Source organism: Myotis daubentonii, chromosome 4 (genome assembly GCF_963259705.1).
Source record: "Myotis daubentonii chromosome 4, mMyoDau2.1, whole genome shotgun sequence".
Classification (NCBI taxonomy): domain Eukaryota; kingdom Metazoa; phylum Chordata; class Mammalia; order Chiroptera; family Vespertilionidae; genus Myotis; species Myotis daubentonii.
In genome coordinates, this window is record NC_081843.1 from 112,124,020 (window position 1) to 112,142,975 (window position 18,956).

At 49.7% G+C, this 18,956-nt stretch overlaps 1 protein-coding gene across 3 annotated transcripts in view; it reads right to left on the reverse strand.

Annotated features, from left to right (window-relative positions):
• RAI14 (retinoic acid induced 14) overlaps positions 1–18,956 on the reverse strand; it is a 130,088-nt gene that overhangs the window by 42,449 nt on the left and 68,683 nt on the right. Inside the window, exons 1-2 of one of the 3 annotated variants that reach the window (XM_059694972.1) lie at positions 10,087–10,169; positions 9,811–9,941 (exon numbers count right to left, since the gene is read on the reverse strand). In XM_059694972.1, coding sequence (XP_059550955.1) covers positions 9,811–9,941; positions 10,087–10,140 — 185 coding nt within the window. In that variant the 5' untranslated portion in view covers positions 10,141–10,169. Of the gene's footprint in view, positions 1–9,810; positions 9,942–10,086; positions 10,170–18,956 lie in introns of those variants that run through there. The other 2 variants (XM_059694974.1, XM_059694973.1) reach the window with 2 other exon arrangements.

The window sequence follows — 18,956 nt, forward strand, 5'->3', positions numbered from 1 at the left end:
TGCCAATAACCAGCTTTCAGGATCCCTTGAGAGCGCCAGCATTTCCCAAACACCCAACATCGCCTGCCCTTAAATTGCATTCCTTTTGTACGACATCTTTCTGAGGGGAGAACATGATATTAAATCATATTAAAAACAAATCAGGGAAATTAAGTACTGAAACTCAGGATTTAACCCAAATTCCCCCCCATGGCCCAAAGGCTCCCGTCCAACCTCACCTTCCCGCTCTCTCCATTCACACCAAACACCCTCCCACCTCAGTTCCCTCCACCAAGACAACAGGAAAGCGCACGGCTCGGTCCCTCACTCCAGGAATCCGCTCACACGCAGAAGTCTGCTCAGAAGGCCCTTCGCTCCCACGTGCATTCAGAGTGACCCCGGCCTCTTCATTTTCCTGTGTCCCTGACGTTACCTGAGAGGCCCATGCTTAGGATCTGTGTGCCCCATGAGAGCAGAGACTGTGTCTTGTCTACTGCAATTTTCCAGGCAGACAAGTTTTTTTTTTCAGGGGGTGGGAGGGGGAGATAATGTGAATCTTTAGTTTTGAATTTGCTTTTTTAGTTTAAAGTTTCTATTCCGACACACCCATAAACCTGCATAACCATGTATTTCTCGGGTTCTAATGTAAGTTCTTAGGGAAAAGCTGTCCTTTATGTTATCACTAGAGGCCCGGGGCACGAAAATTCGTGCACGGGGGTGGGTGGGTCCCTCAGCCTGGCCTAAGCTGGCAGTCCGACATCCCTCTGGCAGCCCGGGAGCCCTCGGGGGATGTCCGACTGATGGCGGAGAGCAGGCCTAAGCTGCAGTCAGACAGCCTTAGCGCTGCCGAGGAGGCAGGAGAGGCTCTTGCCACCGCCACAGTGCTTGCAGCAGTCAGCCCAGCTTGTGGCTGAGCGAAGGTCCCCCTGTGGGAGCACAATGGCCACCAGGGGGCAGCTCCTGCGTTGAGCACCTGACCTCTGGTGGTCAGTGCGTGTCATAGTGACTGGTCGTTCTGCCTTTAGGGTCAATTTGCATATTGCCCTTTTATTACATAGGATAAGCTTGCTTTTGCTACCTGACATGGTACAAAGTGTGGTGCCCAGACCAGCACATCAGCATCAGGAAAGAATTTGTTAGAAATAAAAATTTGGGGGCTCCTGCCCTGACTCAGGGGTGGAGCCCAGCAATCTGGTCTAACACGCCTCCCAGGCGATTCTGATGCAGGTTCGCTTTTCCCATCACCGGCACAGTAGGAAGACATAGGAACTAAAAACCAGCGTCCTTTGGCTTCGGTCTCAGCTCTGCCATCCCTCCTCTGTGACAACAAAGTCACTCAAGTTCACTGGCCTCAGTTTATTCACCTGTCCACGTGGTCACTGAGGCCTCTGCCAAGTTCTCAAAGTCAATGCTGCACCGTGTACATTCTAATGAGGTCACCGAGCTCCGATGAGGCTCCGTCCACACCAAACATTTCAGCGGGACACCCCTTCATCCTGAAGGATCTGGATTCCCATTTCAGATTGTAATCTGAGGGCAAGACAGGCAGTACTGACTCTCTAAGAGCTTCTAGTTACAAAGCCTTGGAACTAAATTCTGCTCCGCCAGCGGGGACCCACCCCATCAGCCCAGAGAGAAAGCGCCTGGGGAGCAGCGCCGGGGCTGCCGGGCTGTCAGTGATGTCAAAAGCAGGTGCAACAGAGACTCCGTCGCTGCTTCTGCGAGGAACCCAAGTGGCAGGAAGGCTGAGAAATGGGACACTGGTTGCCCGTGCCTGCTCCGTGTTCCAGGTGGATATAATCAAAGGTGGCTGCATGAGAGAAAGCAAAGGCTGCAAAAATAGGATTCCTGTCTGAAGTGCTCACGACGGGCTCACAGAATCGGCAGGGCTACCTTCTGGGGACAGAGACCTCCTGGGGACAGGAGGGAGGAGACGCAGATGAAAGATGACATCTTCAGATCTAAAAGACCCCACGGCATTGCAGCCGAGCGTTAGCTCTTCAGGATGGCCTGGCCTCAAACGCCACCTGGAAATAGCCCTCGGGCTGCAGGAAATCTCCATCAGGGCAGAGGGAGAGGTTTGTCTCCTGTGGTCATGACAGACCCGCAGCCTCAGCACCGAGCTGAGAGCAGGTGACTTGTGCTAATTCCCGAACCTTGTTCACCTGCCCATTCTTCTTCCTGAATTACTCCAGGGTGACTGAGGGCATCAGCTGAGAAACACCCCGGGGAAACGGACGGCCTTTAAAATGGGGAAAGAATGAACGAGGGTGTTGACCGACTGCGTCACACGTAGGAAGCCCCTAGCCCAGCAGCGGGGCACTCGGGATTAACATGATTCACAACGATTCCTTCCTCATTAACCGCCTGAGAATGAACTCTGACCCTGACAGTCTACTAACAGGGATGAGAGAAGGACACAGGCAACCGAGACCCACCAATCCCAGATGGCTGAGGAGACAGTGGCGACCACGAGTCCAATCGCTTTGGAAAGTAGAAAGGGCTTCGTGGGGGAGACGGCAAGCGGGGCCTTGAATGACATGCAAGACTCGGTGGGCGGGGCGGTGGCGGTGGCATCCGGGAAGGCAGGCATTCCAGGGACCCCGGGGAGGAGCAGGAATGTGTCTAAAGGACAGGCGCGTGCTAAGTGATCTCTGTGCCTCGACCCTTGACCTGCCTGGGTGCTGTCAGCGTGAGAACCGCCTGCTCCAGGTGCCCTCTCCCGTGGGGTGAGACGGAGTGGAGGTCACTGCCTGGTGGGTGGGACCCACGCCCATCCGCCTGGCTCTGCTCTCCATCACAGGCGCTACTACAGTTCCCAGGCTCCGCTGACCTCCGCCTGCGGGAGCAGGTCCAGCCGGCGGGGGGCACGCCAGAGGGCGGAGGGAGGGGGAGAGGCAGTCTGCTTCAGCTCTGAACATGACCCATCTGAGTGTCTGAAGCCCTTCAGCCTCAATATATTTTAATCCGGCTCTGAAAACAGTTTGGGAAGGAAAAATCCGGTGACCCACCAATACTTTCTCAGTGTAGTTCTCAATTTCCCATTCAGTTCTGATCCATCTGCACCACTTCTGTGGTTACAATCTTCCCTCTAAAGCACAGTTTTGCAGTAAGATCTGTTTAGCTTTAAATACCCTATTTCCCTTTAAAAAGCTCGTGACTTATGTTACTTTGACATCATATACTTTAAGCCCAAATTAAGCTTTCATTTTAATTTTATTTTGTGCACAGCATTACACACACACACACACACACACACACACACACACACACACACAGGCTCCCGCCTCCCTCCGCCCACCTGTCAGCTCTCAGGGGGTGGGACCTGCTGGGAAGCTCTGGGCTGGGAAACCCAGGTCTCAACATGTAGTGCCACGGTTCTCGGTTTGGGCTGAGCATGCAAGTCACCTGGGTGCTCTGAAAATCCCCAGGCCCAGACTGCACCCCAGGCTCATGACCCAGGGATCTCTGAGGGGGGGCACCCAGCATTTTTCAAAGCTGTCAGGTGATTCCAATGGGAGTCAAGTTGAGAACCACTGGTCTGGTGTCCAGTGGGGCCCTGACCTTGAACTGCAATGATAAGCCCTTCAAGGAGAGAAGGAAACAATGGTCACAGTGTCGCTGTTTTTCCTTTAGTTCGGGATGGCCTCATGCTGGGACCAGCACTAACACTGGCTTCTCTTCCCTGCACCCGCCCAGTCCTCCTGACCCACCCTGCAAGGGCCACCTCAGAGCACACCGGGGCCAGGAAGCATGCGCAGCTACCGCAGGGCGTCCCCGTCTCTCCCCTTCTTGCACCCCTTGCAGTCGAGGATTTTACAGTGAGCAGGACGGCCGTCGGTCTTGTCTCCTCAGCGAGATGCTGTGCATCTTCTAGATGAGGACCCCGTTTCCTCCTCCTGGGGCTGCGCTCACAATAGGGTATGGAACATTGCAGAGGCAGGGAGTCCCTCCCAACGGCTGGATTAACGCAACAAACATGTGGGCCCGTTGGCTGGTAGCAGCAGAGGTGCCATCACCTTCGAAAACCTCGCTGACCCACACCAGAGTGGTTTTGCTACAGCAGCAACTATATCCTTCAGCGTATCCCTCTGTCCAGTGGCAACAGGTCTTAGGACAGACAGGGTGACTCTGCCTGGAAGGGGATTTTGCAGGGAGGAAGGCTGCCGTTACACACAAAGTCTAGCAGTTTTAGGTAAATTAACTTGGCAGCCAAATTGACTTGATTTCCAAGACTCAATGGCTGGGATGAAATACCCAATACATCCTGTTTTGAGAAACAGCAACAAAGGGCACCAAGCCCCCAGCCAGGAAAACCCCTAGTTACATGACTTACACAATTCAAGGGCTCCCTCCCTCCCTCCCGTATTTCAGATTTAAGCTCCACAGAGTCATTTACGAATACTTGCACAGGTTCTTGCTTTCAAAGCCGCAAAGATCAGGTTTCTGAAGCGTGGACCGTGTGTGCAGACTATATCTATCTCTCTGTCTATACATACATGCCTGGGTGGTATTTCTTCAAATGCTACAGTCCCAGCAGTGATTTTATTTAGTCTGGTTGTTCCTAAGACAAACACACATAACGTTCACTAAACGCGCACCACATGCAGGGGAGACCATCTTGAAGCAATTAGACTGCTCTGTGGCCAAAAGTCTAGGGCCAGAGCGCCCTCCCACTTCCTCACCTCCACCGGGAACGGGAACAGATGGGCGGAGAGAAGCCAGGCCCGGCTCCACAAACACAGCCTGCAGCTCAACTTTCTGCCCGGCTCCCTCCTGTTCTCTCCTGGCCCAGGGCACCGCCCTTCTTCTACTCTTTCCTACACGAATTCCAGCCATTCAGTTGCTTTCACTCGTTTTTGTAGCCCCTCTCTGATCAGCTTAAGAGGGAGGGAATTTTCAGGCAAGGTTTCTGATCCGCCCCTAAAGGCAGTGCTGCAGGGAGAGACGGGAAAGGCTGAAGAATGCCCAAACCGCCCATCTGGTCGCTGACCTTCGGTTGGGAGGCTTCTGGAGAATGTCTGCCGACATGGCTGCCTTGGCCGCCTCATTCCCAGGGCTTTGGGGGTCATCTGGTGTTTAGGTAGGAAAGGCCGAGCATTTTCCTATTTAAACTGCACTGGAAGCTGGGGGAGCCGAGTGACGGGTTGGGACATTCACCAGGAAAGCCCTTTTCCTCTTGGACCCCCAGCTACTTCACCCCTAATGCATTCACCCAGGCGCTTTTCACCGGCAAAAAAGAGAGCGTGTTATCCTGAGAACTACCCTGAAAAGTTGCTCCCACAAATTCGGACCAAACGCCCCTCTGTGCTGAGGATCGTGGAAAAGACCAGCACAGCTGCAGACATCCCCTGGTCCTGTCCTCAGCGAGCTTCCCGTGCTGTGCAGGATGCAAGTCTCTCAGACAACAAAGGTTTGTCCTAAGCTGCTGAGTCTTTTGTGCTGTTGTTCCTGTTCTTTCAATGTAAGAAAACACATCAAATTCTAAACTAGGATTGCAGTGGCTTAAAGAGAAGAAAAGCCACAGAAGGATTGAGCACATCTGAGAGGGAGGCGTCTGGACTGGACAGAGAAGCTGGGCTGCCACCTGGACCTTCTCACCTGAGGGGAGGGCCGGGCGCAGGCAGCCCCACCTCCAGTAAAGGCAAGTGCGAGCCAACACTGAGCCAAGTAGGGGCCGGGCCAGTGGGGGGCCCTTGAACACCAACATCAGGGTTCCAGGTTGTCAGGCAACAGAGAAACACTGTGCGCCACTGAGCAAACTAGCAAAGTGGGCTTTCACAAAAGCTCCTAAAATAGGCCTCCAGCCTCATTCCGACATGCAGGCGGCTAAATCACAGGGTAAACCCGAACAAGCAGGCAGAGAATGAGGCCACGTACCAACAAGGACCTAACTTTCAAGGGCATGACCTGGCCTTGCCCTTAGGAGACAAATGCAAAATATTGCATGCACGTCCCAGTGACATGCTGGCCGTGTGGCCTGCACAGGGCCAGCGGGGCCAAGAGCTCCAGCGGAGGGGACATGCTGGGCTGGCCTGTCACACATGCAGAACCGCTCCCAGCAGGTCAGCAGTTCACGTGCTACCACACCAGCGCCCGTGGAAAGAACAGGCACAGGAACAGAAGAGTCTCCACAGCGGGAAGATGAAGCGAGGGAGACGATGCACAGGCAGGCAGGAGTGCACGGCCGCGCCAACTCCAGTGCAGACGTGCAGGCGGGCGAGGGGACAGGCTGCACCATGGGACCCACGCTGCCCGGGACTCGCTGTTGTAGAGCACCCTTGGCCTGGCTAGCATCATTCCATGATGCCGGAAGGACAGGAGAGAGGGTTTCCAGCGACAGCCCCTCTCATTCTGCACACAAAGACCATTAGATTTGAAAGAAAATATGAAGCCAGATAGATGTAATTCTGTGGTGCCTTTCACACTTACATTCTTGTAGTTATCAGTCAGTAGCTGTCATCATCAAAAGAATATTCCAAGCAGAAAGATTAAATGTTAACCGATGAGTAGCTCTGGAAAACCGTGCACTGAAAAAATAAATACCCCCTTTCTCCCGTTTTCACGTAGTTCTAACTTTCCACGTAAGTGTCATCGAAGGGAAAAATGGCGGGCTTGCACATGCAAAGGTGGGCGTGCTAGGACTAGTTCCAGAGTGAATGCAGCAAAGGCTGTATCACGTGGTTCTTCGTTTTACCATTTGCAAAATGGAGGTGGCCATTTTTGTATAACTGCTCTGTAAGAGAGTAAGATGAAGAAGTGATTCGTGCTACAGAGATGGACCTTGAAACCACTGTGCTAAGTGAAAGAAGCCAGAGACAAAGGCCCCACCTTGTATGGTCCCATTTATATGAAATTAGAGGCCCGGTGCATGAAAATTCATGCACTGGAGGGGGGATCCGTCAGCCCGGCCTGCCCCCTCTCTCAGTCTGGGAGCCCTCAGGGGCAAGCCTGGCCTTGCCGTACGCATGCCTGCTGCCCCGGCAGGGATGAGGGGACTGGGCACCACCATCTTTGAGGGCGTGGTAGTCAATTAGCATATTCCCTCCTTATTGGCTGTGGGCGCCCCCATCTTTGCAACGGCATGAGGGTTAATTAGTATATTCCCTTTTTATTAGATAGGATACCCAGAATAGGCGCATGCATAGAGAGGAAGCAGACCAGTGGTTGCCACGGAGAGGGAGGGGGGGGAAAGAGGTTGGGAAGTGTCACTGCTTAATGGGTACAGGGTTTTACTTGGGATGATGAAAAATGTCTGGACATAGACAATGAAAATGGTTGTACATCATCGTGAATGTGCTTAATGCTACTGAAATGTATCCTCTACTATGGTTAAAGTGGTAAAGCCTATATTATGTATATTTTACCACAATATAAAGAAAAGAGAGAGAATAGAAAACAACCTTCTGACTGTGTCCTCTATACATCCTTATTAACAAAAGGAATAAATTTATTCAGCTGATCACAACCGTGGCTAAGCTGCTAATCTAAATGTTCTATTTTCATTTCAGTGGGTACTGTCTTAGACAAAACTATCATAAACCATTATCTCCCCTTTCCCTGGCACAGCTGTGAAAGGCGGTTTTGTGCAGACACTTGCAAAGCTGGACTGGGAAGGAGGAGCCAAGAAAGCTGTGGAATGCTGCAAGAAGTGGCCCAAAAGCACCATCTCTAGCACCAAAAATCTCAGGATAGTGGCCTCCACCCATGTCCATCCAATAGCTCTGACTCCACATGGGGCATGGTGGGAAAAGGTTAATTGACTCGTTCAACACATACTTTCTGGGTATCTACAACAAGCCCAGCGGTGGGCTAAATGGTGTAATTATAGCCGTGTAAAGTTACAGTCCCTTCTATCAAGAGAATTTTAGTCTAGAGGGCAAGAGGGATAAGCACCAACAATTACAGAAGGCTGGGAAGGCTCAACACATCAGCCAACAACCAAGGCCTGCCCACTATTGGGAGCCCTGGCTGTTAAGTCAGAGTTCACCGTGTTTGGGCCCCGTGCCCCATACTCCAGAGACAGGACTCTGCAAAGGCAAAGTCAAACCAGAGCTGGGGGCAGGGAGGGGGGTGTGTGACACTCAACCTGGGGCTTTGGCTGAGGACAAGCCCAGCTCCTAGAGGACCAGACAGGGACTGAGAGAGAACGCTTCTCCCTGAAACCACCAGCCTGTCCCTAGACAGAGCTCAGCACCCTGAACTATCGTGTGGCTCCCTCAACACCAGGGTCGGCGTCTATGCTATGGGATCTAGTGGGTGTCAGGAAGAGGGTTTAGTTGGCAAAAGTTGCTAAAATGTGATGCCCAATCTTAGGAAAAAGTGCCCTTTATTCTCACTACTGATCCTTCAATCTAGAGTCAATCTAGTTTCTAGATGCTGGTTCTCTCTGGTTGACCCTACGTGGGACACCATAAAGTATTGATTCCTGGGCCTCTCCACAGACCAAGGGATACAGGCCATCTGGGGTGGGCACGGCATCCGTATTTCTTAAAGCACCCCAGGCGATTCTAAAGGTGGCAGGGTTGAGAACCTCTCACCTAGGCTAAGAAGCAAAGGGAACAGGCTTTATCAAGAGCCTACTATGGGCTGGGTACTGTGCTAGCTCCTTGCATATACAGTGTCAATCTCTATAGGTGCCCCACCAATTACCTTCTTGGATTTGTTCTGGCCATAAACATATGGTCCCTCAGAGCAGCACTCAACCTTGGAGGGACAAGAGATTAGGAAAAGATACCCCAGTTTCCTTACCCGCTGGGTGGGTAACTCTGAAGCACACTTCAAAGCTGGGGTGAGCAAACTCTTTCGGTAAGAAGCCAGACAGTTAGTATGTTCGGCTTTATAGTCTTTGTCCTGACCACTCAAATCTGCCTCCACAGTGCAGAAGCAGCCACGGGCAATGATCAATAATGGACTTGGCTGCATTCCAATAAAACTTTATTTACAAAGACAGACAGCAGGACATAGTTGGCCAACCCCTGCTCTAAGTCTAAACAAATTCCCAGAAGTTCTCAGTGAAAATGCATTCCAGTTGACCCTAGCAGTAACCTGACAATAGCAGGCTACTTCATCCCCTCATTGCGCACTTCCTGGGGTCACTGGCGAGAGAAACTCCCTGCACTCAGATTCTTGTCTCAGAGCCTGCTCTGGGGGCGCCCACCCAGCATCGGTATCTTGTTTTAGACTCACAAATACTATGGAGTTGACTACACCATCTCCACTTTACAGTGAACAAACTGAGATCCCGGGACTGCAAAACTGATACGTGATAGAGTCCATATTAGAAGTCTATTTGGCTCCAAAGTCAATGATTTCTCTACTGCACAACCGGCGTGAGGATGGAAACACACACACACACACACACACACACACACACACGCACAATCAAGTAGCTTTAATTATGGCGAGCAAGATTCCTACTACCCGTGTAATTACTGACCTGTGTTAGAAACGGGTTTAAAAAAAATAATAGAAGTAGTAAGGTTTCACAGTTATGAAAAAATACTCTTTCTCTTTTACGCTGTATCTAGGCCAGGATAGAACTCATTTCCCAGCTATCAGCTGGTTGCCATCCTGGTACTCTTTCTCCTCTGGTAGAATCTTTGGTTATACCTGGGAACAAATCCAGCCATTCAAGGTAAAACCCCCTTTGTCACCTGGAGCCTGAAGAGAAAGGAACTAGACTGAAAGGCCCTCTTCCACACAATAACATGGGCTGTGGGGACAGCAATTTCTCAAAGCCCCTTAAAGGCACTTGTGAAGGTCCCCTGCGATCCTAGGGGTTCCAGAGAACCGAGAGCCCACAGTCAGAAACCACTCGTCATAGCTTACGCGGTCTTGCCCTCGCTGTCCTGCTTGGTGGCACTGGCCCCCTTCTTGCCCAGCAGCGAGGCCACCTTCTCGGCATCTCCGTTCTCCACGGCCTGCAGCAGCCGGTCATCGTTTTTGTTCCACTCGTTGGTCTGTGGAGCAAAAGGGAGACACGTGTCAGCAGACAGCAGTGGCCACGGCCGTGCTCACGGCCGGCCCTCAGGCCTCCTGCTCCCATCCTTCCCTGCTGTTGTTCAAATCAAACTCTCCCCCCACAAATAGGCGCCTTAAAAATACCTTCCCCTTCACCATGGCGGCACTCAAGAAAGCCGGCTTCCCAAAAGGAAACATCAACAGTTTAATGAAATAGCAGCCGTCACCAAACTCTGCAATGGAAGTACTTGTTTGAACTGAAGTTGGGGAGATGAGGCAACTTACAAAGACCTCCGGGCCAGTTTACACATTAGCTTGTTTCCAGCTCAACCCGACAGCTGGCCTCTCGGAGCAGTGGCCTTTGACCTGGCCCACAGCTCACGGGGCCCATGGTGTTACAGAACCAAACCGCCAATGGCTCAAGGCTAGCTGAGGGTTTATAATACACGTAATTTTTTGTCTGCTTTTTTGCCACTCTTTCCGGCCTGCTTACTGGGCCCTGAGTTTTGAGCTGTGTACTGATTTTAAGTAGTTGTCCAGGCTACCGACTCAACAAAGTGTCACCAGAAACAAAAGTGCTTCCTGAGCGAGCTACTTAACATCAAAGAGCTCTGAGAAAACCTCCTGGGCCAAACCCCAGCCCCAGCAGAGCAATTATGCGAACACAGGGACAGCAAAGCTATCCTGTGCACAGAATCAGTGTTCACTCTTACAAAGGGAGGAGAGGATCCCTATGTCAAAGAAGATGGGCCTTGAGTACAAGACCAAGAAGCTTCAAAAGTGAAGGCAGCAAGCAGTGAGCCACTAAAGGTCTGGAGCAGGGGAGTGCGGGGATAAAATCAGTGACTCAGGAAGTCATCGGGAGAGGTGAGGCCTATGGGATTAATGGGGGGAGAAAAGATCCTGGTCACCTCAAAGCCCATGGGTCACTCTGCAGGCCCCGGTCACCTCCAGACTCCCCCTGCAAAGCCTGTTTTCTCGCCCCTGTAGCTAAAGGTACCCCCGCCCAGAGACTCCTCCTCACTCCTCAAACCCTCTATACACAGGTCTCCAGGGCTCTCTGCTTCCTTGTGGCCTCCAAAGAACCTCCAGAAATTTCGTACTAAAGGCTTTGCCATGGACCACTTCAGGGAAGGAGACAGAAGAGATACTGGAGATTAAAAAACTAACAGAAGGGAATTTCGCAGGACTACAGTCTTCCGTGGCCCCTGAGTGTTCCCAATCTCTCTGCGCTGAGGGAACTGGGAAACCCAACAGGGGTCTGCCCTCTCACTGAGCAGGGGCGGGTCTACCAGATGTCCCCAGCCTGGAGGCAGGGCCTCAGAGAAATCACAGGCCATGGAGGAGTAAAACAGGTGTACCCAGGGTTCAAGTTAGGAATTTACTCCTCTCAGAGTCTCAGGACTGGACCCTCTCATCATCAGGACTCTCCCCCACCCATCCCACCCATCCCACCCACCCACCCCTAAAGAACACAGAGAGAATGGTAAGCTTGAATGAAAATGAGACGTTTGTCCCCAAGGCTGCATGAACTTTAAGTCCACAACTCTCCATTGACACATGCTATGGACCTAGTCACTCAAAAACCTCTCTGTGCCTCAGTTTCTCAAGGCACTGGACTGGATGACCACACTGATCCTCTTAAAGCTCAAAAAACTTAATCAGCCCTGACCGGTTTGGCTCAGTGGATAGAGCGTCAGCCTGTAGATTCAAGGGTCCCAGGTTCGATTCCAGTCAAGGGCATGTACCTTGGTTGCGGGCACATCCCCAGTAGGGAGTGTGCAGGAGGCAGCTGATCAATGTTTCTTTCTCATCGATGTTTCTCTCTCATCGATGTTTCTAACTCCCTTTCCCTCTCCCTTCCTCTCTGTAAAAAATCAATAAAAAAATATATTTAAAAAACAAACAAACAAAAAATTTAATCTATAAAATGCCCCAAACCAAACTTTGCTAGGGATTTTTCTAGAACAGTTCTGTCTGCATTAATAGAAACATTCTATATCTGCACTGCCCAAAACCATCCCCCTAGGCAGTACTTCTCAACCAGGGGTGATTTTTGGCAATCTACACAGACATTTCTGATTGTCACGAGTAGGGGGCGCTACTGGCATCTCGAGGCTGGGGTGCTGCTAAACATCCTTCAATGCATAGGACAGCTCCCTCCCTGCTACAATCATCCGGCCCCAAATATCAAGATTGCATCCGCCTCGTGGAAGCATTGGAAATGTAGCTAGTGTAGCTGAGGAACTGGATTGTTAATGTGAATTCCAGACTTCGGTGCAGCTCTACGCGACGGTTTTCTAAACATTTCTAACCAAGTAGGAAGGTGTCTGGGCCAATCTCCTCTACACTCTCCGGCAACAATCAATTTGCTGGCAAAGAAGACATTAGGTTTCATCTTCAATTATAAATCGGGCTTTCTCTGGAAGGGGAGGGGAACACAAGAAATAGACCACTCCAGGCACCAGCGTTTGTTAGTACAACAGGAAACTGTCCTGAAAAACAAAATGCAGCCAACACGAAGAAACAGCCTGCGGCGTATTTCCCCCAGAGTGCGTCTTTTTACAAGTCCAAACAAAACCAGCAAAGTTTATTGAAGTACATGTAGGACTCATGATTCCTACTTACATGATCCCATGCTCCGTTATTCATGTTGTCTTTTAAATCCTCCCCGGACCAAATTAAAACGGGATTGGGAAGATCAAAAGGCTATTAAATCTCAGGGGAAATGATTGAAAATACTTAAGCGAAGAACGGCCACATGAAAGGGTTTTCCTTTTCAGTCTGTGCACTCAACTCGGGTCGAGAAAAATGTGATTGCAGGGATTTCTTAAAATTAGTTACATGTGGGTATGTAGGGAGTTCCATTTCTATAGCACCAAGCAGGACAGGCTGCCCCTTCCCTTACTCTTTGGAGGACAAGGTCAATGGCAAATCCCCTGAGATCTAAAACTCTTCTCTTTTATCTCGCCTCTCTTTTTCTCTTAGAGCACATGAGGCAAGAGAACATGCCCCCCCCACACACAAAGATTTAATAAATAATTGGCAACACCATTCAACCTGCATGTGCTGCAGATGCGGCTCACCGGAAGCAGCGAGAAGGGAAAGGATGGGTGGGTGCTGTATATGTTGGCCTTTGAGTCTGAGCCAAGAGAACAGTTCAGAACAAATTGGGAAGATCCTGGGGGAAAAGGAGACCATCAGCTGGGAAAAGAGGAGAGTTTTACTCTTAACGGTCTCACAAGTGCTCTACAAGTAGAGGCCAAGAAGGGTCCCAATTTAGACCTCCAACCAGGAATCCAGGTTCCGAACGTGAGTCTTCCGGGTGAAATGCCATGTGGCAGTGTAACGGGGCAGACACTCCATCTCTTTAACATGACCCTGTCTCCTTCCTGCCTGTCCACTCCCTTCTTCAGTCATCAAGCCCCTTGGACATCAGATTCTGGTCAGTGTCAATCTGTCTTAAGAACAAAGCCTCAAGTCTGTTGATCACAGAAACAGAGTTTCAGTCAAGTGAAAGATAACACCTAGACTTCAGTTGTGTTTCAGCCTCGGGCCCATGAAAGTAGAAGGACCCTACAGATCATCTCCTCACAAGACAAGACAGAATAATACCATGGCTGACACCAGGACCTGACACAATGATCAGCTACTCTCTACCTGGCTCCAACCAATCAGCAGAAACCATGGCCCCACTCCTGTAGCCGCCATGATGAATGACTTTCCCCCATATAGCCCATCCCCTGGAAGCCATCACCAGGGAGCCGGGTCTTTGAGCACTAGCTTACCTGGGACTCCGGGCTTGGTGCCATTTCCTCAACTAATAAAATTCTTTGCTGCAAACTCCTATTCACATCTGAGGGGGCTTTGATGGGGGCAGGTGAACAGACCCCTTTATTCTGGTAACAGCAGGGAACAGATGCGAATGTAACAGAGTTCTCCAGTCCTGGGCCAGGCCCATTCTTCTACTTGTAATTAGTTCTGCTATACACAACTGACCATACCACGTGCCTCCCAGAAGCATGGCTTTCAAGATGCCATCACTTTCTTCTCCTAGACCTGTCCCCGGACACATTCCCTCTATTTTCCCCTATGAAACTATTCGATCTACATTCTAAACCAAACATTCCATAGCTGATCACAAGATGAGACAAAACAGGTGTCCATTCATGTTACTGCTCTTAAGAATCCAGAAGCAAACTTCTCTCCCCCACCTGCATCACCCCGCTGAGTGGTACTGAATTGAAATCAAGCATCAAAAGGAATCTTTAAAAAAAGCTATCTTGGCTAATCTACTGTCCAAAGGCAGCCCTGGTAAGAAGTGTTTTGTGTAAGAAGTAGGTCATGTGCTAGGTGAAGTTCGAAATTTTGCCATAACATCCCGAAGTAATTCACTTATACTTCTGCGGACCATCATCCCACCAACAATATCCCCTCTGCCCCCTTCCCACGGAAGCCCCCTCCACGGGGCAGGCTTAGCTCCGTCTCCACACTGGGCTCCTGGTCCCCTTAGAATGTTTTCAACCTATTAGTGGGTTAATCCAACACTTAAAAAAAAATAGAGAGACTAGAAACACCAGATACATCATATTTTAATGAGGTTAAATGTCTTTGTATGCGTGTACTGCATGGTGATTAAACCATATGTATTTTTCAATGGGGAAATCACAATAAAAAACATGGGGTGCCTCTGCTTTTGAATGCTCTCACCCCATCCGCCTAAGAAAGGCTCTCTTCTAAGCCTCACTCAAGCCCCCCAGACTCCTCAAGCCTTCCCTGCTGCCTGCTTCTGCTTCTCTCCCATCCTGTCCCGAGGTCGCCTACTCAGTGCTAGACTTGAAATATTGTCCTGGCTTCATTCTGAGCTCCGTGCGTGCTTGCTGTTTCCTTGTCTTCAGCTCCCTGAAGGAAGGGGCAGCCGCCTTCTTCTCACCCCCGTGTTGCCCCGCAAATGGATCTGCTGCTGATTTTAGCAGGAGTTTCTTCCTCTCGGTGAACCGGAATCTCGGTTAACCTGAATCTCGCCTGACTTCGAAAATACTTTCTTTTCATCTACAAAACTCTCTCATTCTTTTGCAAACAACTATCTCATCATGTTTCCAATTTTTAAAAATCTTTATTGTTGAAAGTATTACCCATATGTCCCCTTTCTCACCCCCCCCACCACCTCCATTGACCCCATCTAGGCTGCCCCCACCTCCTGCCCTAGGCCTGAAACATTTCCCATTTTTAAATAGGCTACATAAATCCTACTCCCTTAACTTTGCTACTCCCTTAACTTTGCTAAGGCCAATTTTCCAAGATTTTGATCACGGGTACATTTTTTCCGAATCTCTTCATGACTAAGCCTTGTCAGTTCGTCAGGGTGGAGCGGTGTCTCCCAGTCACCAGGCTCGCCTGGGTGCTTGTTAAGTATGCAGACTCCCAGGCCCGGTCCTGGAGATCCTGGCCCCCGCCTCCATCCCCCTGCTGATTCTGATGACAAGTCTGGGGAAAACTGGAACCTATGCAAAGGCTAACCACAGAATTCCTTGAAAGGAAGTTCTTCCTTCACGAGGCATTATTAAGGAACAATAAGAAAATGTCTTCGCCTTTTCTTGAAGATCTAGGTATTCTGTCTCCCACAAAAGCTTAATCAATATTGGGTTTCCCTTAGGAAACATACATATGTGCAACCCTATGCATAAGAATTTTAAAAAGCACTGCTCATAATGGTCAAAATTTATAAATAATCAAATATCCAATAAAAGAAGATAGATAATTACAATATGATCAAGCAACAGAATACCACACAGCAATGAAAATGAACACATTACAACCACATACCACATGCAACATGGATGGATATGGAAAACAATGCTGCTGAAAGCAGCAGGACACAAAGGAACACAGGATGACTGCATGTATATAAAGATGAAAACAAGAAGATGGATCCATATTGTTTAGGGATATATGCACAGATGGTAAACTATAAAGGAAAGCAAGGACACGGTCACCCTCATAGTCAGGAGAGCGACTGGGGTCAGGGGGTGGCATCTGGTCAGGAAGGGCCACCTGGGAACACTCCAGGGTCCTGTGCCCTATTTCATGACCTGGTTAGTGGCTCCCCAGATGTTCACTTGTTAGAAGCCACGTTTCTTTGTGCACTTTTCTGTATATATGATGTATTATTCATACACACACACACACACACACACACACACGTTTAGAAAGCATCTGTGGTTCACTTTCTGGTCAAATCAAAACCAAGTGCCTTTCCTTAATTTGCATTCTCACTTGCTGCTTCCTTGTCTGTAAAATGAAGGTAGGGTGGTGACAAAATCTGGTTCTTAGGAGCCTCAAAACCCCCTGGAGAATGTGAGAAAGTGATGATCTTCCCTCAGAACAATGCGCACACACACGAAAGCTTGCATACAATTTCAGAGCGTTCTACGACTCAAACCTTCTACCCCCAGCCCACCCACTCAAACCCAAGTTAAGGACTCTTGGTCTAGACCCGTGGTTCTCAACCTTCTGGCCCTTTAAATACAGTTCCTCATGTGACCCAACCATAAAATTATTTTCCTTGCTACTTCATAACTGTCATGTTGCTACTGTCATGCATCGTCATGTAAATATCTGATATGCAGGATGGTCTTAGGCGACCCCTGTGAAAGGGTCGTTCGACCGCCAAAGGGGTCGCGACCCACAGGTTGAGAACCGCTGGTCTAGACGAAGAAACAAGCTGCAGTTTAGTGCTTCTGAGCTGAAATTCCAGCTCCACCGCCTCCCGGTTAGTCTTAAGCAGGGTACCCGCAGCTCTGGTCTCCACACCCTTATCTGTAAAACGGGGGGCCCTACTTTCTTTCAGTTATCCAGAGAATTAAATGCAATGCACATGAAGTGCCTGGCACTGAAAAAATGGTGATTATTACTATTCAACTAGAAGGTCTGCACTCTACCTTCGTAATTAAGCTCTATAAATCTTTCAATATTTACAATTTATGACTGGTGGCATTACCCCTTCAGAGGTAAATAACACCTTAAATTTTAATTTGCAAATTTTCCACTATGGTCCTTAAAAAAGAAAATCACAATTTAGAGGGCTCTGGAGAAAACACTCAGAGACATGGAATTAACTATCTTATTGAACACGGTCCTTTTCCAGGAGGCTGTGTAAACAGACGGTATTTCAACAGAGCGCAGGCCACATTGGCAAGTTCAGGAAGCCATATGCGACGCTCCGGAGACATGTGTAATGTGTCAGCTATGAAGGGCAGCGTGTGGGAAAGGCAGCCCTCACCTTCCATGTGGGCTCCAGGCCTTCCCGCTCATACCGCACAAACGAGACGCTCAGTGGCGGGCCGGTACGCCTCCTATTCATCAAATCGTTTCCAAACGACACCCAATGGGTGCAGAGCTTTCCCTGGAATCCCGGCCTTTGGAAAGCACGGCCTGCCCCTCAGAAGGTAGCAGACACCACGTCGAGCATGTGATGAGCGCCGGGCTTTGGCAGCTGGCAACGTCTGCCCTTGGCCAGACATGGCATCACCTTCTTTATTTTGGTTTAATCACTGGGAACTGAAAGCCCAGTGGAAACTCGGTGGCCACAGACATCTGGTTAGTGGGCAGCTCTGAGTTTGGGAATATATCAACCCAACGAGAATAATCCAGTGGCGAGAGCAATCCCGGGGCGAGTTTCTCTGACCTTCTTTAGGACAGATGCTAACACCCCAAGCAGCACCAAGCAGCACCGGCCTGGCGGTGCGGGCGCCGAGCAGCCGTCCGGAGGGGCTATCTGGGAGACAGTCTTTGGGAGGCTGCACTGCTGCCTCTAGTTTATGGAGAGCAGATCGTTTTGCCAACATAAGCGGGAAGGCTGAGACGAAAGTTAAAGTAGACAGTGCTTTCACCGAGAAGCTTTCAGAGTCACACCATCCAGGAAAAAGTAAAAAGCACACACCTCATATTTTAAGACAGAAGACAAGAAGCAGGCAAGCTTCAGGCCGCGCTGATGTTTTCCCCTGTGAACTGTAAGCCAGGGCTTTTTAGATATGTATCTGCGAGGCACACAGCAGAACAGAAAATGCTGTGCATGTTACTTTCAATTGTTTACTCACTCATTCAGCAAATATTTACCGAATGCTTCTCATATGGCTGGCTTCATCCTTACTGAACTTTCTGTCTTGCTGTGGAGCTAAAATACAGCAACCCGAGAAACAGGCCAACAACACAAACCAGGACAACGAACAGCGGTCAACTAAGCCAAACGGTGAATCGGCAACTACCAGCTAGGCAGGGCGGGGAGGTTTTCCTATTTGCATAAGGAGCGAGAACTTGCAATGAGAATACTTAGGAGGGAAGACAAGATACAACAACGGAAAAGTGCCAGATGTATTTCGTGAATAGTGAGTTGATCCAAGTCTAGCCTTACAAGACTCTCCCTAGTGTGCATGGGAAACGCAGATTACCAGCATTTCATGACAAACGTTTGACCATTCCCCGAGTTTTAACAAGACCAGCAGTTTCAGAAAGAGCTCTCCGTAAACTGTTCACTATTTTAAACCAATGCATGATAAGTTCATCTAAAACGAGTTCCTCCTTTCCATACAGTTGTTTTAAATCCTCACCCAAGGATTTTTATTGATTTTGAGAGAGAGAGAGAGAGAGAGAGAGAGAGAGAGAGAGAGAGAGAAACATTGATCAGTTGCCTCCCGTAAGCACCCCGACCAGAGATCAAACCCGGAGCCCAGGTATGTGCATTGACCTGGAATCAAACCCTCAACTTTTTGGTGCACAGGGCTGTGTTCCAACCCACTGAGCCACCAGGCCAGGCCCCTCTCGCTACGTTTTCATTTCCGATTACTCACACAGGCAGGTTGCAGCGTCTCTCCTCCCTGAAACCCATCGCCCTCCCTTTAACGGGCTGCATCAGTAATTCCTGAAGCCCTTTCACATGATGCTGAATGCTGTGCCACAGACATAACCCATAATTATAAACACCTCCTTCCAGAAGCAGGCTGGTCCTCTGCCCT